At 21.5% G+C, this 21,154-nt stretch overlaps 5 protein-coding genes across 9 annotated transcripts in view; 1 reads left to right on the forward strand and 4 right to left on the reverse strand.

Moving 5' to 3' along the window:
- Positions 1 to 122: 122 nt before the first annotated feature.
- LOC127285445 (pupal cuticle protein C1B-like) lies at positions 123 to 1,333 on the reverse strand. The gene is made up of 2 exons (XM_051311459.1): positions 1,206 to 1,333; positions 123 to 673 (listed from the first exon to the last, which is right to left on the reverse strand). The coding sequence occupies exons 1-2, from the start codon at positions 1,215 to 1,217 to the stop codon at positions 245 to 247; spliced, it is 441 nt and encodes a 146-aa protein (XP_051167416.1). The 5' UTR covers positions 1,218 to 1,333; the 3' UTR covers positions 123 to 244.
- A 4,306-nt stretch (positions 1,334 to 5,639) lies between these two features.
- On the reverse strand, positions 5,640 to 9,224 carry LOC127285444 (uncharacterized protein C10orf62 homolog). Its single transcript, XM_051311458.1, has 2 exons — positions 9,109 to 9,224; positions 5,640 to 7,412 (listed from the first exon to the last, which is right to left on the reverse strand). Exons 1-2 carry the CDS (start codon positions 9,115 to 9,117, stop codon positions 6,738 to 6,740), a joined length of 684 nt encoding a protein of 227 aa, XP_051167415.1. The 5' UTR covers positions 9,118 to 9,224; the 3' UTR covers positions 5,640 to 6,737.
- A 2,521-nt stretch (positions 9,225 to 11,745) lies between these two features.
- LOC127285467 (GATA zinc finger domain-containing protein 4-like) lies at positions 11,746 to 17,788 on the reverse strand. 3 transcript variants are annotated; one of them, XM_051311496.1, is made up of 5 exons: positions 17,641 to 17,780; positions 15,498 to 15,570; positions 14,341 to 14,607; positions 12,744 to 13,358; positions 11,746 to 12,161 (listed from the first exon to the last, which is right to left on the reverse strand). In XM_051311496.1, the coding sequence occupies exons 2-5, from the start codon at positions 15,528 to 15,530 to the stop codon at positions 12,156 to 12,158; spliced, it is 921 nt and encodes a 306-aa protein (XP_051167453.1). In that variant the 5' UTR covers positions 15,531 to 15,570; positions 17,641 to 17,780; the 3' UTR covers positions 11,746 to 12,155. The 3 variants fall into 3 exon arrangements, with proteins under 3 accessions (XP_051167453.1, XP_051167454.1, XP_051167455.1); XM_051311497.1 differs by lacking the exon at positions 17,641 to 17,780 and adding an exon at positions 15,998 to 16,238; XM_051311498.1 differs by lacking the exon at positions 15,498 to 15,570 and having other exon boundaries at positions 17,641 to 17,788.
- Positions 17,789 to 17,969: 181 nt separating this feature from the next.
- LOC127285460 (tubulin alpha-1 chain-like) overlaps positions 17,970 to 21,154 on the forward strand; it is a 47,184-nt gene continuing 43,999 nt past the window's right edge. The window contains exon 1 of the mRNA XM_051311487.1: positions 17,970 to 18,052. The gene's annotated coding sequence lies outside the window, so the exon portion shown is untranslated. The remainder of the gene's footprint in view (positions 18,053 to 21,154) is intronic.
- LOC127285451 (serine-rich adhesin for platelets) overlaps positions 19,883 to 21,154 on the reverse strand; it is a 43,775-nt gene continuing 42,503 nt past the window's right edge. For all 3 annotated transcript variants that reach the window (XM_051311474.1, XM_051311472.1, XM_051311473.1), the window contains one exon: positions 19,883 to 20,977. In XM_051311474.1, the coding sequence (XP_051167431.1) occupies positions 20,624 to 20,977 (354 nt within the window). In that variant the 3' untranslated portion in view covers positions 19,883 to 20,623. The remainder of the gene's footprint in view (positions 20,978 to 21,154) is intronic.

The following is a 21,154-nucleotide window of genomic DNA, read 5'->3' on the forward strand; positions in this document are numbered from 1 at the left end:
CAAAGCAAGAAACAAGTAGTAATAAATTAATTAATTGAAAAATGATTAATTGGAAAATATTAATTAAGAATAATTAGAAAATAAAAATTGGAAATGTGGTTTCGATAAATAATAAAAAAATGTTATAGTCAAATAAGCTTGTTTAATTTTATCATATTTTATTTACAATTTATTATACGGGGGAGTTTTTTTTTTTTTTACCATTTTTTGAACTGATTGAAAATATTTTTTGAAAAAAAAAAAATCACCAACTGTAGACACCAATTGGACTGCTGTAGGACATGTGAGAAACGGCAACAGCTGGACTGTAGGCAACACCAAGAAGACTAGCGGGTGCAGCATGGGCAACTGGAGCAGCAGCGGTGTAGGTATGAGCAACTGGAGCAGCAGCGGCGTATGTATGGGCAATTGGAGCAGCAGCGGCGTATGTCTGGGCAATTGGTGCAGCAGCATAAACTGGTGCAGTGTGAGCAACATAAGCTGGATTGCTTACGCGAATATCAGATTTGCTGCTACTTGAAAATGGTGTTTGAATTGTTTTACTTTGAGTTGAAATTTGAGCTAAATTTCCTGGGCTTCGTAAAATATTATCCTGAGTCGCTGTCAACGCTGCCGGTTGATATTGAACGAATCCAGCGTTGGCTACTGCCAAAAAGCAGGCGACAATTGCGATCTGAAAAGCGAAACAAAAATTGAAGAAAAATTATTTTTAAAAAGATTTTTTTTTAATAATTAAAATAAATAAATAGAAATGAATTTTGAAAAATTACTTATGCTTTTTTTTTATTTTAATTTGTGATTCAAATAAAATTGTATAAAATAAAAAAAAAAAATGGAAATACAGTGAAACCTTGATATAAAATTTTTTTTTCCGAAAATTAGCAAGCATAAAAAAAGGGTAATTGAACATATTTTACGAAAAACTTGAATATTAGAACAAATAATTATTAATACAGTAGAAACTTGATAAATTTTTTTCTTTGACTTTCGTATATGTAATCAAGGTTCCACTGCAGTATAAAAATTATTTTACTATATATTCTATAAAAAAGTGTTTTCAACTAGAAAATTGTAATTATATTAATATAAATATAATAATAATAAATTAATAATAAAAATAAATAATTTTTATAAAAAATGATATATTATTAGCAAAAAAAAAAGAAATATTTTTTTCAACTGAATGTGAAATTTGAAAAACCCACCTTGGCGAACATGTTTGAATATGTTTGATCTGGACTTGGAAGTTCCTGACTATGTTGATCTTGTTAAATTCGAATTCTTTTATACCACGCCAAAAGTTGGGACCAAAAGGGTGGGGTCTTGCTAAAAAGCCCGGGGCGGGTACACCCAATATATCGTGAAACTTTCGCTGATAAAAAAAAAAAAGAAATAAAAATAAAACATTACATATGACTCGCAATACAAGAACCGATTGTAAGTTCCTTCCCGGCCCAAGAAATCGGATAATTTGATCCAACCTTGAACCAGATATTGAATCTGTGGGAGATTCCAGAGAATGGTACTTATACCAGCAAAAGATAAAATATCCACGCCCAAAATTTATAATACCCACGATAAAAACAATTAATAGCCCCTTTTACCCTCTTTTTAAATAATTTCTAAAAGTTATAATAATTCCTATTTTAAAAAAAAAGGAATTTTTAATTACAAATTTTAAAAAATTTATTACATTTTTATTAATTAATTTTGTTATAATTTTTTAATTTTTAAATAATTAAATAAAATTAAAAAAAAAATAATTTATATTAAATAATCTTTTTTTCGTTACCCATATATTAATATTAGAATTATTGTTACATAACTAATAATGATTCTTGAAAATTTTTTTATATGAAGAAGTGAATGTATCATAATTGCAAACGAATTATTTTAATTACAATAATTAGTATCTTATTTTAATTATTTTAAATAGAGATTTTCCAGTGAAAAACTAAGGTAAAAAAAAAGAAAATTAATAACAAATAAGACATTTTGATGCTAAATGTTAAATGTTATATAACTGTAAAATTGTTAAATCACTAAAAAAAAAAATTAATGGGTGATTTCAAAACACACACACATATACGCCTCTCTTGATTTTAATCTTGACCTGAATTGAGGGCAATTACAAACATACAAAAATTCACTTGTATATTTATTAAATAAATACATGAACATTATATTAATTTAAATAAATTAAATGTGAAAAAAAATTTGCAAAATTTAATGATAATAAAAAATTTATTTACAAAAGTACAAAATATACAAAACACATCCGTAGCGTTGGGACTTTTCTTACAATATAATAATTTTTATAATTAAATAATTATTAATTAAATTTATTAATTAATAATCACTTAATTATTAACCAACTATAAATTATTAATTAATAATTATAAATTAATTTACTTAATAAAAATAAAGTAAATTAAAATTAGAATTAAAATAAAGAAAAAATATACAAAAAAATATAAAATTACAATATAATTAATTAGCGGCAATTACCATTTGTATAGAATTTTTCCATTTGCACTTGTGAATGTAACGTGTGAAACTTCATTTGCCGGTGAGTAGGCGATTTTTTTGACAATTTTTAAAAGTGGTTTTTGTGTTACCGGAACAATTTTGTAAGACATTTGTGAAGCAACTGGAGAAATTGATCCAAAATTAACAGTTTCCGATGGAACACGTTGATTATTGGAAATAATCACTGATTTCACATTATTTTTTTTCGAATTATTATTATTATTATTATTGTATTTCACTGATTGCGCGACACTTGGTTCTGTTACATAATTAATTGGCAATGTTGATTTATTATTTTCAAAATAATATAAATTTGGATTTTGATAATTTTTCGTTTGATAATTATTATTATTATTTCCATGTTTATGATAATTCGTTGGTTGATAATAATTTATGTCACGTGATTCATTATAAACATTGGACAATTGAATATTTTTGTTTTGTTTATGATGATAATTTTGTGGTACAGATGTTTGATAATTTTTCAAATTTGTATTTTGATAATTTTTTGTATCGGAATTTTGAATTTGATAATTATTATTATTGTCAAAATTTTGTGTTTGATAATTATTTAATCCAGAATTTTGATAATTATTTAAATTTTGATAATTATTCAATTCTTTATTGTGATAATTTTTTGTATCAGAATTTTGTATTTGATCATTATTTAATTGAGAATTTTGAAAATTATTCAATTCTTTATTGTAATAATTTTTTATATCAGAATTTTGTGTTTGATAATTTTTTAATCCCAAATTTTGTGGTTTAATTTTCAAATCAGAATTTCGATAAATTTTGAATTCAAAATTTTGTGTTTGATAACTATTAAGATCAGAATTTTGATTTTGATAATTATTCAACTCTGAATTTTGAATGTTGGGATAATTTTTTAATGCAAAATTTTGTGATTTATTTATTTTTGAATCAAAATTTGATGTTTGATAATTTTTCATATCAAAATTTTCAATTGGATTTATTTTCAATTCGGTATTTAATGTTTGATATTTATTTGAGTTTGAATTTGAAGTCGGATATGTGTTTTGTTGAAAATTTTGAGTTTGATAAATATTTTGAGATTCGTCAATAGGTTGATAATTTGGAGTTTGATATTTTTCTTTGTGATTTTGAGTTTGAAAATTTGGTCCTCGATATTGTTCTGTCTGATAATTTATTGGTAATAAACGATAATTTTCACCATTTTTTGAAGTTATGGAATTTGGAGTTGTACTTGAAATTTGCACTGTTGTTGATCTTGTTCGTTGTGTTGTTACTGTTTCCGGTATAATTATTCGAAAATTTGGTCTATTTTGAAATCGATTGTTGCCTCTGTTAGAAGAATTTCTATTTGATTTTATTGTTGATCGATTATTATTTTTATTATTTAAATTTTGAGTTGTTCCACTAGCCACTAAGAAGACTGTGAAAAGGACGATTAACTGAAAAAATAGATAATTTTTTTTTTTAATTATAACAATTTGAAAAATTAGTTTAAAAAAAAAAATTATAAATTATATGAAAAATTAATTATTAATAAAATTTTCTACAAGAAAAAATTTATTTAAAAATATATTTCTACCTTGAATTCCATGACAGTGGATGGAATATATTCCCAGATAAGAGAAGAAATTGAACTACTTTCTTTATTGAAATGAAAGCCCTTTTATATACCTTAGCAGTACTTTACTTTCTTCAGAAACTTTCTTACGGAACTAATTCGAAATCTATTTTGTTAATTGTGACGCAATTCATGCGAAGAAAAAAAAAGTCTTAAAATTAGACAAAAAAAAAAAAAATTTATAACACAATTATTTTAAAAACAGTAAAAAAATTTGAAATCTTATTATATATTTGAGATTGAATCTAAAAGCGTAAAAAATTAGGTGAGATGGAAATTTAAAAAAAATTGAAATAAAAGAAGAAAGGATTTGATATTACAATAAAAGAAAGTGTGCAAAAAAAAAATAAAATAGAAATGAAGAGAAAAAAAGGAAAAGGAAGTAGAAATAAAAAAATTGTATATCTATAATTTTTATAATTATCAGATAAAGATAAATAATTAAAGTTACGAATTTTTCGATATTATTATATATAATATTCAAAGTTCAGAAGTTGAATGTTCTCACACGAAACGAGAAAGGTCATTCACGTTACATAAAAGTAATAATCATCATTTCATTGATACTTCATTTTGAAGTTAATATATTTATTATTTTTCATATCTTAAGAAGAAAAAGAGAGATTTTATTTAAATTTTCATCAAATTATTAAAAATTAAGTTATTTTATTTATATTCTGAAAAGAAATTTAAAAATAAGCTCATCAATTTTTATTATATTTTTTCAAATATTAAAATATTTTAAATCACATTTTATATATATATATATATATATATATATATATATATATATATTTTATTTTGAAACAAAATTTTTTGCAAAAGAAAAAAAATTGCAAATAGTTATAGATGAAATTTAATAATTAATAAAAAATTTTATTAAAAGTTTCGCGATTTTTAAATTTATTGTAAATTTTAAATAATATATTTTAAATCCCTATTTTGAAATAAATATAAATAAATTTTGAATTTATTTTTGATCTTGGAAAAAAAAATCAAAATTCAGATTCCGATCTCACTGGGGATTTATTCTGTTGGAAATTTCGCAATTTCAGCATAAAACAAGGTAACTGAGAGTCCCTTTTTTCTGTGTCGAAGGTCGTTAAAAATAGTTTGCAGAATTTTTTATATATCTCGAAAATATATCTTCATTATTGTTAAGAAAAAAAAAAACACCATTGAAAAACAAGAAATATTTTAAAATAAAAATTTAATTCGCATTAGAGAATTTTTTGAATATAAAATTTATATATTTATTTTTATACAATTAAAATATTTATTTATTTTGTGCATAAATTTTTAATTATAATTTTATCGATACTCTTAATATAAGAATAAATTGATATACAATAAATTTTATTTTATAATATATGATATAAATACCACAATAAAAAAAAAATGTATTGAAGCAAAATTATGATTTGATAAGTCAATTATTATTTAATTAGTTATCATAAAAAAAGGAGTTTTTCTGTATAAGAAGAAAAAAAAAGGAAAAGTTTAAAAGAACTTTATAGAGTATTTTCGCCTGAATGAATGACATGTGTCACATAGAACAATACATAGGATTAATTAATTTTTTTTTTTTTCGTTTTTAATCGTCACTTTCATCTTTGAAATTGGAACACTTGGCTGGACCACGCCTGCTATATCGGAAGGAGAGCCTGAGGCTTATAGCCCTATAGTGATACAATGCCGACGTTTACGAGATCTCCAATGACGCAAGAATGATTTAAGTCATAATTGACTCCATCTCTCAGCAATGAAAGTACACTTTTTCAGGTTTATGCACATTTTTCTCTTTATTTTATTTTTTATATATTTTTGCTGCAAAAAATTTTTTTTCTTCAAAAATAAAAACATAAATATTACAAAAATTATGATTTTAAAAAAAATGGTTTTAAAAAATAATTTTAAAAAAGGATTTAAAAAAAATGATTATAAAAAAATGACTTAAATTTTAAATTGATGAAAAAATTCAAAAATGCAGTATAATTTATTTTCTCAAGGATACTATAATATTATATTATATATAAAAAATGATATATAATTATACATAATCAATATATATAAAAAGTAAAATATAATTAACATTTTACTGATATATATTAAAAATCGTGACATGAAGAAATTTTGATTAGAAAAAAAAAATTCTTGATTGAAGATAAGATAGAATTACACCTACAATGATTTTCGATAATTAAAATTTTTTTTAAAAATTATATGAGAAGTAATGTTAGTTTTTCTTTAATTCTTCAAATTTGTATTTAAAATTCGAATTTAGAAAAGAAAAATATAAAAAGTAAATTTTGTTTTTTAATATTTCTGTTCCAATAATTATATAATATAATTAATTATAAAATACAATTAATTATATAATATAATTAATTATAAAAAAATAATTTATTAATAATATTTAATAATATAATTCCAATAATCCAGAATATTCTACTGGCCGAATTCGAAGAGGGGGGGGGGGTAAATTAAATTGAAAATGACGAGGAAAAAATGAATAATAAAAAAAAAAAATAATTTATAATGAAGAGTGTGATTAAGAAATTTTTTTTTTTTTTCAAGATTCTTCACATTAAAATTACCATCCGTGAGCGTGAGCCGAAATTGAATGGTCAACACCTTGGGAAAGTGGTTGGGGGGCATTAATTACAGGAAATGAATAAGGAATTCGAATGGAATTAGAAACAGGTGAAATAGGCGCAATTTTTTGTGGAGCATTTTGTGAAAAAGTGACACTAGGTGGAACAACAAAATTTCCCTGACCACCATGTTGTTGATAACCTAAATGACCAATTTGACCTAAATGACCACTATGACCTAAATGACCAACATGACCCAAATGACCAATTTGACCTAAATGACCAACTTGACCAAAATGACCAATTTGACCAATTTGACCCAAATGTCCCACTTGTCCTAAATGACCTAAATGTCCAATTTGACCAGTATACGCCTGATGTTGAATTCGTGGAACAACGGCAACTGCTGATGATGATAAATGATTTTTTGCAGCAGGTGCATAGGCATAACCAGTATGACCCAATGGTTGAATTGCTGGTATTAGAGGTCTTCCATGTATTGGAATTAATCCAGGATTATGTGATGACAAATAATTGCCATCATTTATTCCTAATCCATGTTCACGAACTTGATATCCTCCTGGATATAATCCATAATTTGGTGGATTTATTATTGTTGGTCCATGATTCAAATATCCACTTGATAATGCGAGTAAACTCGCAATGACAAGTATCTGTTGAGAATAAAAAAAAAATAAATAAATAAGTTTTTTTCAGTTTGTAAAATTGTTTTTTTTTCATTAATTTTATTTTTTAACTTTTATAATTAAAAACATTTTTTAAGAGAAAATTTTAAATATTTATTTTCATTTAAAAAATATTTTCGAATTTTTATTTAAATTAATTATTGCTTTAGTGAAATTTACAATTAGCAAAATTTTTATTTAACCGAATTGGCATTAATAGAATTTTTATTTAACCGAATTGGCATTTAACAGAATTTTTTATTTAACCAAATTGTTATTTCAGTAAATTTTTTAATTTATAGCAGAGTTTTCGTTTAACAAAAACTTTTATTTAGCCGAATTTTCAAATTCTCAATAAAATTCTTATGAAAAATGTTTTTTTTTTGGCCAAATAAAATTTCGATTAAATGAAAATTACTATATTTTGAAGAATTTGTCAATAAAAAATTTGGCTAAATAAAAATTTGGACAGAATAAATATTCTTTGAAATTGAAATTATGACACCTAAAAATTGGATTATAAAAATTATGTAAAGGAAATTATGTATTTGTCTAAATAAAAATTACATTAAATAATTTAATTAAATAATATTAATTTAGGTAATAAATAAATGAATATTCAGTTAAATAAAAATTATATTAAATCATTTTATTTAACAATATTAATTAACTAATAAATTTATATTTAGCCAAATGAAAATTGAATTATTTGATATAAATAATACTGAAACAAATAAGAAAAAAAATCAACAAATTGGTTTAATTAAAAACAAATTTGTTTAACAATTTATTTTTGTTAATTGATATACAAGATGAGAAAAAACAAAATAAATCAGTTAAATGTGTATTTTTAAAGTAACTGAATATTTAATGAATTATTGATTAATTGGTTTTTTGGTATTGATTATATATATGTAATAAAATAATCTATTTTCGTCCACTGCTATTAAAAAAAGACAGATTGAGAGCAAATTGTATTTTATCACTTTTAGATCCCTTAAAAATTATTGAGAAAAGTTTCCTTAAAAATTTTAATTTAATAGGCATTCATTTTTAAATTTAAATATAATTTTTCTTAATCGAATCTTTATTTTTATCCGGTGTCGCAGATATATATATTTTTTTTTTAAATTAAATTTATCTCATTGATTTGGTTTTCAATTCAAAAAAAGTATGTTATATCCAGTTTCTTTTGCTTTCATATAAAAAAAAAAAATGTTTTATTAAAAATTGAAATTTTTAAAAATTCAAAAACTATTAATGATTAATCACTGTTTAATTATTTATTCACACAAAAATTCACTATTATTCACTGATTTCACTAATGCACTTATACACTTTTTAGTGAGGAAAAAAAATTTTCTTTTTACGAAATAGAAGAATATAATTTTATATAATTTTAATTTATCTAAATTGTATATATAGTTATTATTTTATTATTATAATTATTATTATCATTAATTATAATATGATAGAATATAATTATTATTATATTACTATAATAATATTATTATTTTTATATAACAATAAAAATAATTTTTCATTTTAGAAAAATTTTTATTCTACCATAAAATTTTCGATGTCAATTTTTGATGTAAATTTTTTTTTTTTTTTTTTTTTTGAAAAAAAGGGACAAAAATTTGTTTTGCAAAAAAAAAGGGGGAAAATTTTTAGAAAAATTTACCTTGAACATTTTGTGTTTTATCAGAATGACTCTGTTGAGTGTAAGGGGGTAGTCGTTTGAATTGTTACTCAGTTAAAGCGTATCCCAGAGTATTTATACCACAAATTGTATTGCCATATTCGATCTTATATGTACAGAGAATAGAGTGGATTTTGTTGCACTTTAGGTGCACTATGTATTAGAGGGGCGTGGTTTATATAGTATATTAGAACTGTCACCTTTTAGTTTGTTATAGACTATATAATTCCATTGAATTCATTATTTTTTTGCTCTTAAATTATAAATTTCCATCAACATAAGAAAAATAAAAAAAAAAAAAAATTATATTCACATGATGGGAATTTTATTGTTAATTTATATACGTTTCTCACATATGTTAAACAAATTTATCTTCGTTACAAGATTTTTTTCTATTATATTAGTATAATATTAATTATTTGTTATTAATAAATTAATTTTTTGCATTTCTTGTTTATTTATTTATTTCGGAAATTGTTGAATCAAAAATTAAATTTATTCACGTTTTAAAATTTTTATTAATATTTATTTATTATTTATTTAATAGTACAATCAATTTAGTTCGAAAATTGCAAGTATAGAAAATGTTTATTATGATCAGACAAAATTTTTACTTTTACTTTAAAAAAGCTCTTATATATTATTTAATTTTTTTTTTTACAGTGGAATAATTTATTAATTTTATAATTTGAAAAAAATAATAAATAAATAAAATTTTTATTTTAAGAAATTTTTTTTTTAGGCGCTAAAATTATAGTCTCAAATTTAGAAGTTCTTTCGGTATACTCATCTTATTAAGAGAATGATTAGAACTGAGAATTCTTTTATTTATAATTGCAGCTTTGAGTGAAATCAACTGTTATTACACATGACAGGGCTGCCAAGAAACGTTATTTTGCCCTATTGCAAGAAGAATAATGTTTATAGGCCCGAGGGTATTATTTCACAATATATACATATATATATATATATATATATATATATATATATAATCGCTAAGGAGATTGTCCTCTGTTTTATATTGAGATTGTTACAGAAATTCTATTATAAAAGTAGTCAAAAGAAAAGTTTATAACATATAAAAAAAAATTCATAAAATAATTTAACAACTAATTCGTTACTTAATAATACCATTAATATAATATTTGCCTTAATAACCTAAATAATAACAATAATTTTAAAAAAAATTAAATAATAGATATAATTATTGTAAAAGAATATAAAAATTAATTAAAATATAATTTAATTTATTTTTGTATTAATTAAAAATTTTTATTTAAAATAAATTTTTCCAAAATTTTATAATAATAATAAATTATAATAGTAATAATAATAATAATAATTATAATAATTTACATAATAGTTTTTCTTATTAAAATAAGAAACAAACAAAATTCGTGTAGTAATTTTGTGTCGACAAATTAAAACATAAAAATTTTTTTTTTTTTTTTTGCCAATTTTAATGAAATAAAAATGACATGTTTTTCTGTTTGAAATTGAAAATCATTATTGTTATTTGCGAATTAAGTGCAAGAACGAAATAGACTTTACGAGGAAATAAATAGTAAGATTGACATTAACTGACGAATAGCCTCGATGGTTAGGAGATTATAAATATACTTCAGGAGATTGTTTCTATATAAGGAAAATGATTTTTTCTTCAGTTTCATATTTTTTTTTCTAAAAGTACGTCGGTGTCCCTTTTTAAGACACAATATATATAATATACTTTCTCATTACTTATGATTCATTTGTTCACATTGTTAAGAAAAAAAATAATGGTATTTTATTATCTCGTCTGTCAACGAAAATTCCATTTTTGCTAAAAAAAATTCACACATTATTGTCATTTTTAAAACGTATTAGAACATTTATAAGTCAATAAATCATTAATAATAAATTGTGAATAAAACGAGGTTTTTTTTATTATTTTTCAAGGTTTTTTTTTTATTCATAATGATTTTTTCTTTCATTTGCAGGGGGTAACAATGACAAAAAATATATTAATAATTTTTTCAATTGTATAAAATGTAAACAATTTTTTTTACTGTAAAATTTTTTTTTGATTAATTAATAAATATAATAATTAATTAATAAATATGAAAAATATAATAAAAAAATAATTAATATATTGATTTTATTATTTGTAAAATTAAAATTGTCTGACTATATAAAAACTTTTTCTACTGTTTTGCTATTATTATAAATTCATTCTTAGTGCCATATGTTATATAAAAAAAAAAAAAAATATGTAAAGTTGTCGAAGATTCAGATTGACGGCAAATGAATATTTATGAACTATATATAGCATAAATCATATGTGGATCATATGTCAGAATTTTAAGTCAATATTAAATATACTATATAATTTCCGGGCATGCGGTGAAAGTCAAAACCTGAAACATCAATATAAAATAAGTTGATCTATATCGATGAGATTTGAGCCTGCGGTCCAAAACTTGAACCAATTTGAAAATTATATAATTTATGTAATAACGTTTATATATCTAGAGACTTTTATCAAATAATAGTTAAATTTCGATGTTCTTCTTTGCTTTTTTTTATTTATTTTACTTTTATTCATTTTTTCTTTTGGACAATAAATAAAAACACATGTAATTTTTTAAAAAAAATCAAATTTTAATTGCCTTATTATTATAATTATTTTGATTTCATTTCAATTAATATACAATTTTCTCTTTTCATTTTTAAGAGATTTTTTCTATAATAATACTTATTTGTCTATATTTATATAACATAAAAATTGTAGAATAAAGAGTATATTTACAACCAGAGGTGTAACAGAGATAATATTTTTTCTAAGGTAAATTTTTTTTTTGTGAAATTAAACAAGAATTTATAAAAAAAAAAATTGAAATTTTTTTGCAAAATAGTAATTTTTTCATTATTATTCGATGTCATAATTATTATACAAGAAAAATTAACTCTATGTACAATTTTGCAGTGCATTATATTGATATTTTTTATTAACAGAAGATATATACTAATTTTTGGATTTTTGTATAACTTCAATTCTGAAACAGATAAATATATTTTAATATTATTCAAAAATATTTTTCATGATAAAATATATTTTCGTGTAAAAATAAATTTTTCTACTTTAAAAGTAAAAATATATTTTGTCTGACCATAAACAATATTTTCTACTAGTAAAAGTAAAAAAAAAAAATTCAAAATAAAAGAGTACTTTATAATTTTATTATAAAAGTTTACATTAAAATAAACAAAAACTTTATCAAAATTTGAATGAAGAATACGAAAATAAAACAAATGCAAAGCCCTAGGTACTAAAATGATCGCTTTTAACTCTAGTAGGAATAAAAATATTATATCACTGAAAAAAATTTTATTTGATTTAAATAATTCGTTTACTTGACTATTATTAATAAATATTTACTTTAACCAAATAATTTTTATTTCAATTAAATAAACTAAAAATAATTAATAAATTAAACAATTTACCAATAATAATTTTTCTACTTGAAACAAATACAATTCAAATAATAATTATATTTAATAAAAATAAAAATTAATTTGATTATTTAATTAAAATTTCAATTAAAAAAAATAATGTATATAAAAAATATTTAATTTACCTTAGAATCACTAGTACTATTATTATTATTGCTAGTAGAATGAATTTGATTCGAATCGACCCTTTGTTCTATTGTGGGAGTATTTTGATGATCATTATTTTGATCGTCATTTGTACTTCTCTCGCTTCTTGTAAATGTACAATTAATAATAATATTATTCAAATATCGTGTCCCCTGTGAACGTGATCGTCGTCTCTCCTTTGGTTCCTTATCATCATCATCATCATTATTATTATTATTATTATTATTCTTAACTTGAGGAATTTCCGAAAATGATTGTGTCCTCACAATATGATGATGATGATGAGATGAGTTCAATGTCCAAGATTCATCATTATTTGATTGTTGATTTATTACACTTGTTGGAAAACGTTGAATTATATGTTGTTCACGTGTACAATTTATTGCTTGTCCATTTGCAGTATTCAGAGTATCGGATTGAATTGCCATTGTATATGGTGGTGGATTCGATAATCTTGGACCAATTGCAAATTCATCGACCGAAGTCAAGTGATAATTTGGCAGGGAATTTGATGGTTGCCCTCTGATTACCGCTGAATATGATGGCGGTAAATCTGTTATCCAAAATGTTTGATAGGCCGGTGGATCAACTACCTGCGCAAAAAAAAAAAAAAAAAAAAAAAACATTTAATTATAATTCATTTTCAAATATCATTATTATATTCAAATAATATAGAAAAAAAATAATTTTTTTTTATAATTAATAAATTAAAAACTAATAAAATAATAAATTTAAAAATAAAAAAATTAATTACTTAATTTAAAAATACCTAAAATAAATGGGAAAAATGATCGAGAATTGTTTTTTTTTTTAAAAAAGTGAGATAAAAATAGATAGAATTGAAATATGAGAAATAACTGTATAAAGCAAATAATAATGACCTTAATAAAATTCTTAATGATTGATACAATTAGAGTTGGTTGTAATTATTAATAGTATTGTATATAAAGACATGCGAGACTGCAATATATAATTGAAGTATAAAAATTAAAAAGGTTTTTTAATGACAGTAAATTGCAGCAATTATGTGTGACTTTTTTTTTTTATTTGTAATATACAAAGAAAAATGATTTATGAGATTGAAATTTTATCACACAAGAAATATATATATTTTTATAAAAAATCAAAAAAATTTTTAAATCGTTAAATTTTATTTAGAATTCAAAATTTTTTTAATATATTTTTAATTTTTGTTTAATTTTTATTTGTAAAAAATGAAGAATTTAAGTTTTTGTTATAAATTTCTATAGTAAGAAAATAATTTTCTTTTGTTTTTAATATAGAATTTGTCATAGTTTTTTCCTACTGAAGATAAAAAAAAAAATTTCATGACACAACTGCATATTTCTACTGTGAAAAAAAAATTGTCTGATCAAAATAATTTTTTCTACTGCAAATAAAAAAAAAAGTCAACTTTTTTCACTAATTCCAAAAAAAATAAAAAAGTGTCCGAGCATTATCGGTGAATTTTAAAATAAAAAATTATTTACACTATATAATTGTAATAAAAAATATTATTATGATTTTAAAAAAAAATTGTAATATTTTTTATTTAAAAAAATAAAAGAAACATACATAATTTCCATCGACTATCCTGGATACAGTTTCAACATGTTCAACTGAATGTCTTCTTACAACAGGTCTATTACTCCTGCATACTATCCTGTGTTGAGTGCGACGTGCATTGCATGCTGCATAACCACAGGCGATTAGAAATAGTAATGTTAATATTGCCAGTGCAATCCACATATATTTCCAACGTAGTAATACTGATGCTACCATCGCTGCTCCAACCCATGCTACTAATAGAGTGGCAAGAGACCGACTTGTACAGTCCGTGTCCTTTTAATGAAAAAAAAAATCAAATTTTATATACTCATAATAATTACCACATTTTTTCCCCTCATAAAATATATCAAAATTTGCAAAAAAAAAAAATATTCGGAAAGTCTGAATTTCTTTAAACTCTTATTTAGAATAAAAAAAAAATTTAACTATTTTGTCTGACTAAAATGTACTTTTACTACTGAATATGCAAATAGAATAATCATTAGAAAATTTCTTTTATTTTTCAATAATAAAAAAATTGAAATTGACCTGCATTTGTCTTTGGTAAGAATTTATAACGTCTGACTAAACAATTGATATTTACTACTTAGAAGGAATTTTTTTTTTGAAATTTTATAGGTGCTGTCTGACTGAAATTTACTTCTACCACTGCTATTCGAAAATTACGAAGAATTAAAAAAATTATGTCTGAATGAAATTTACTTTTACCACTGCTATTTGAAAATTACGAAGAATTTAAAAAATTATGTCTGACTGAAATTTACTATTACTACTGATAAATTTGAAAACTATATTACTATTTATGGGAAAATTGGAAGAATTTGCAACGTCACTACTTACTATCCGAAAAATTCCAAGGAATTAAAAAAAAATAGTGTCTGACTAAAATTTACCTTTACTACTGATAAATTTAGAAAACTGTTTTTTTTTTACAACTTATGGAAAAATTAGAAGAATTTGCAAAGTCTGACTAGAATTCACTTTTTATACTGATACAAAGAATAAAAATGTTAAAAATGTTCTGTCTGGCTATAATGGGCTATTACTACTGAAACTAAAAAAAAGCATCCAAATTTCTAATATGTATATAGATATACACTTGAACGGAGGCATTTATTAATGAATCGTTCAATATTGTATATACATATATATGTGAAACGTACTTTGTCGTGGAAATTGTTGACTGTATCATCCATCGCGTCGCAAGATAATGGTTCCCCGCATAATTCAACGTTTCTGAAAAAGAAACGAATCGTTGAATATTCATACGGGTTCACCATATACATTTAACTAAAATTAATTATAATTCTCACTTTTCGTTTCACTGAACACTAATTTAAAAAAAATTAATGTTTTCAAAATAATTCACTAAATTTGAAAAATTATAATTAAAAATTCAAACAATTCACTAATTTAATAAATTTTAATTATAAAATTTTAAAAATTCACTAATTTAAAAAAAAATGGATAATTAAAAATTTTTAAAAATTGTAATTAAAAATTTATAAAATTAACCAATTTTAAAAAATTGTAATTAAACATTTTAATAATTCACTGATTAAAAAAAAATTGTAATTAAAAAATTTTAAAACTTCTATAAATCAAAACTATGAGTAACTTTTAAGTAAGTAATAGAGTTTATTGTAATTGCAAAATAACCTACTATTTTTAAATCTTGATCATCTCTTTCCGATAATGTAATATGACTATTTAACCATTCCATTGAAATGATATTTTTGCCGATGAAAGGAATTAAAAAAAATTTTTTTTTTAATTCTTATTCAATATTATATATAGAGAAAATAAGATTGCGCGAAACAAAAATTTCAAACTTTTTGCGTGTATCGCGGAAAATGCATGAAAATATATCTCTTTTTTTGCGCGAGCGCAAAAATTTTTCAAAAAAAAAGAAAAAAGGAATAATCGCATACAATATTACGTTTATCTTGACATCCAACTATCTTATCATTATAATGAAGACTTATCTTTAACCACAAACAAGAGAGAATTCAAAGACAATAAAAGTCATACATTTTGTATTTATGCGCGTCTTATTAAAAAATAAAGTATATACAATTTATGTTTGTCTAACGAATATAAAAGGGGTGACACGATCATTTTTCCCCTCACTCATAAAATTTAATTTGTGTTATAATAATAATTAGGTTAATCAAAGCCAGACAAGTTTAATAAATCCATATTTTGTTTTTTTTATTTTATTTATTTTTTCTATTTTTTCAAATTTTTTATTTTATTTATTTTCTTTTACTTTCTATATTCCACATAGAAAAAAAAACTTTATTTAATTTAAATACTCCATTACTTGACTATTATAAAATAAATATTTATTAATAATAATTATTATTATTTGAGTCAATTGAATGGTATTTATTTCAAATACACTTTATTTAATTCAAATAAAAATTATTTGGTTCAAGTAAATTTTTATTTTTGATAACCAATTATTTGAATCAAATAAATTTTTTTTTTCAGTTAATATAAAATTTTTCAATAAATTTTCAAAATTGTTTTTAAATATTTCCAATATTTGTATAAATATTATTATATATAACTTTAGGTATTAGAATAAGAAGGTCTATGTTATCTTCGACGTAATACAATTTTACGAAAAGATAACAGAAATAATGTGTTTGTTATATTTTTTTTTATAATATATATTATTCGAAACTGTAAATTCTTTTTCTGTTATTTAATTTAGTTTTCCTATAATATCATTTCTTCTATATTAATTTTTGCATTATTTTTATTTCAAAATTTTGCTCTAGTTTGAATTTTTCTATAGTGAAACATATTTTTCATTTTTTTTGAAATTTTTATTATGCTGAAGATTATGATCTTCAATCACTGTAAATCAATGATCTATGGTATCGAATTTATTCTTTGATCTTAAAAAAAAAAAACTTTCCAAATAAAATTTTGCAAATATTGACTTTATATACTCTGAAAAAATAAGAGGAAAATTTGTTCAAACAAATTGAGGTTGCATTTATAAGCGTTTTCAAAGAATCAAAACTGTTTTTTTTTTTTTTTTTTGAAATTCTTTCCTTTTTTATTACGTAATTTTTTGGAAAAACATTCTTTACGTCATTTGTTTATTTTTTTAAATTTTATTTTTTCTTTTCTTTAGTTTTTAACTTTTTATCTTTTTTTTTTCTTTTTTTTCTTTTTCACCTCCTTTCACTTTTTTTAAAAAATTTTTTCTTTTGCTTCAATTTCTTAAATAATTTCACGGTTTTTTCTTTTATTTTTATATAAAATTTTTTTTTTTTTTTTTATCAAACTCACCTGTTGATAAGTGTACGAAGACACTCGCATATTTAATATTCTCGCGTTAATTTTGATGATTTTTTTTTTTTTTTTTTTTTAAAGAAGAAATATAAAGTTTATTAAATGGGATTTACATATCCTTTAAATAGAAGAAAAAAATAAAATAAAATTCTTTTTTTTTTCTTTTTCGCAAATATTACGCACTGTTGCACATTTTGAAAAGATGCATTGACACACACTCACGACAAATAGACGACTTTTGCTTTTCTGAACGAGGAAAGATTTAAAATAAACCAGCAAACAAAGCAATCTATCAAAAGGAGTAATACTAAGTCATTCGAGGTCGTCAAAACTTGAAGCATATACACCGATCAGTTCAAGTTAACAAAAGTGATAAAATAAAAGAGATATTCCCCTTCCAATTATACAAGTAAGTACCCGTGCACTTTATTATCTGATATTTACTCATTATATACGTGACACGATATATTATATTCAATAAATATATAGATATATAATTTATAATGAATTTCACAAATTTTATACATACCTAAAAATTAACGCTCGCAAAATAAATAAAAACAAATAAACAAACGATAAAAATAATAAACAAACAATGATATATTAATCAAATTATAAATAATTATAAAATTATGAAAATTTTTTTATTTATTTATTATTATTATTAATATTATTTTATTAAATATATAATTATAATTTTAATTTTTTTTTCAAAATTAGAAAAAATAAATTATATATGCTAATATTTTTATAATTGTATTTATTTATTTTTTTTATGTATTTTTGAAGAATTTTAACAATTTTCTAATTCGTTGATTAATTGATATACTGAAAAATGTAAAAAATTATAATTTGATTTTGCAAAGTACTGTATACAATTTTTTTTTTTTTTTAATTTGATTTTGATAATGATTTATCCGTATATAAAGGCGATTATAAACTTGCATTCGTCATAAGTTTATATGATTTGAGAATCTCCAAGATTAAATAACATTAAAAATCGCTATCACGTGCTTTTAAATAAAACAACGTCAATTGAATCTCCCTTTTTTAATCTAGAATCACTTTTGGAATTTACATTAAAATGAAAACAAAAACTTTATAACAATTTGATTGAAGAATACGTAAAAAAAAATGCAAAGCCCTAGGGACTAAAATGATCGCTTTTGACTCTAGTGGAAATAAAATAAAAAAATAATAATATAATAATAATAATAATAATAATAATAATTTATTAAATAATAATAAATAAATTATTACAAAAAAATAAAAAAGAAGAAATTTCTTTTTTTTAAATCGAAACAATTTTTATTGTATTTGAAATTCTTTATTTTCAAAATCACTTCGTACATTTGTATATATAACGAAAAGCATATACATATCAATTTGCAAAAGTGACGTAGAAAGAATAAAAAATTATTTGAAGCTATATATAAGCAACAAATAACAGTGGTCTATGTTTTGAAATTAAATTAAAATTCTCTCACTATTAAACATATTACGATTACATTTAATATATAAATTAAAATCTTCAATTTTTCACTAAGTTTCTATATTTTTTTTTTCGTAAAAAAAAAAAAAATATTGATCCTAGCTACGCCACAATATTGCACAAATTTTATAATTAAGTACCTATTTACTGGACGGCGTTTTAAACTTAGAACAATAATACCTTAATATGTAATAATAATAATAATAATAAAAATAAAAATAATAATTATAAAAATTATAATAATAATAAAAAATTATAATTATTATAAAAATTACAATTATAATAAAAAATTATAATAATAATGATAATAAATTATATTATTATAATATAAAAAAGGACAGTGGTATATCTCTGAAAAAAATTGTTAATCTATATTAATAAAAAGATAAGATTTTCTTTTAGCGTCAAGATTTATTTTGATTCTAGTTAATTAGTTACTTAATTTAATTATTGATTAATAATTTAATAGTTAATTAAAGAATGCAATGAATGATTAACAATTAAATCACTTAACAATGCAATCATTAATTAACAAATTATCGAATAATAATTTTATATTATATATATATAATTTAGATATTAATAATTTATAAATAATTTTATCATTTGATGCATTCAGAGTATTACATTTACATTCGAGATTCAATTTTATACATACAATTTTCATATTCACACACAATTTTCAAAAAAATTATTCCTTTGAAGGAGAAAAATATAATAATAAAAAATATGTAATAATTATCACTCACTTTATGTACACAGACTTAACCCATTTCTCACATATATATACTCAAATATACGTATAGTAAATATATATATATATATACTATATTGTAATGATACTGTTAATACTTTATGGTTAATGGGTAAAATTATACCTTCTAAGTAAAGAACATTGTATATATAGATAAAAGTTAGTCTCCTTTCAGTTTTTTCAACAAGTCCAAATATTAAGCTATTCTTGAAAAGAGAATCCATTAATAAAATCTTTGTCATATATATATACAAGTTGAAAATTTTTTTTACAAAAAAAAATATCTATAATTTTTTCTTTTTAAACCAAAATTTAAAAAAGTTATATTATTTTTTAATAAATAAAAATTATTAAAATTTTTTTTTTTTGTTAAAGATACATTGGACTTTTTTATCTCACTTTTTTTTGGAGAATTAAAATCATCAGGTGATTAGGAAGATCACATGATATCATTTGTGATGTACATCCTGAAAACGTGTCGAAAGAATAAATAAAAATTTCTAAAATAGGAAGAAATTATAAAAATTCATTTTTAAAACGTTAAAAAAAATGAAAAATTTTCAAAAAATAATAATTTTAAATTGTTAAAAGTTTCATAAAATGAAAATAAATGAGAAATGCTTTAGAAGCACGTTTCTAAGATTTAAAATTTTAAAATAAATTTAAGATCATTTTTAAAAATTGATTCTTCTTTTTTTAACTAAAGTTCAAATTTGAATTTTTTTTTTTTAAACCTACGTTTTTTCTGTAATTCTAGGATTAAATCTTCCCATATGTAAAATCAAACCAGTTGGATTGTGTCGTACAAAATACAGAAAAGGCCTGTCTAATTTCAATTTTGGTTTCTCGATGCCTTCAGCTTTTCTCGCTGTCCTCGAAATAGATTCATAGCTCGAGAAATTATTCTCAAAACTCGAAATATTGATTGATGGCTCCTCGGAATAAAAATCTTCATCATCCAATGAATCATCATCATCATCATCATTTGTCATCTTTCGATAATTCCTCATCGGTGGTTCCGGATATGTTTCCATGTGATGTCGGCCAATCGATATATTTTCATCACCACATGTACTGAACAGATTAATCTGAAAAGATATTTTTAATCGAATTAAAATCTCTTAAAATTAAAAAAAAAAAAAATAGACAAAGATTTCTTCTCTATCATATTTTTCTATTGAGAATAATAATTCTTGTTCCAAGAATAATCTTCTATCAATGGAAGATGAAATAAATTTTTCAAAAAAGAATTTTCTAAAGAATTT

The sequence above is a fragment of the Leptopilina boulardi genome, unplaced genomic scaffold (assembly GCF_019393585.1).
Source record: "Leptopilina boulardi isolate dan_hultmark-lab unplaced genomic scaffold, ZJU_Lbou_2.1 LbouV2_333, whole genome shotgun sequence".
In the NCBI taxonomy this organism is placed as follows: domain Eukaryota; kingdom Metazoa; phylum Arthropoda; class Insecta; order Hymenoptera; family Figitidae; genus Leptopilina; species Leptopilina boulardi.

What these genes read in the sequence shown, in the direction of transcription:
- LOC127285467 (XM_051311496.1), bottom strand. Translation starts at nt 15,530, where the DNA reads ATGGATGATACAGTCAACAATTTCCACGACAAA. An exon ending in TCAACAATTTCCACGACAAA is followed by an intron (nt 14,608 to 15,497) that starts GTACGTTTCACA and finishes TTTCATTAAAAG; the next exon opens with GACACGGACTGTACAAGTCG. An exon ending in GGATAGTCGATGGAAATTAT is followed by an intron (nt 13,359 to 14,340) that starts GTATGTTTCTTT and finishes TTTTTTGCGCAG; the next exon opens with GTAGTTGATCCACCGGCCTA.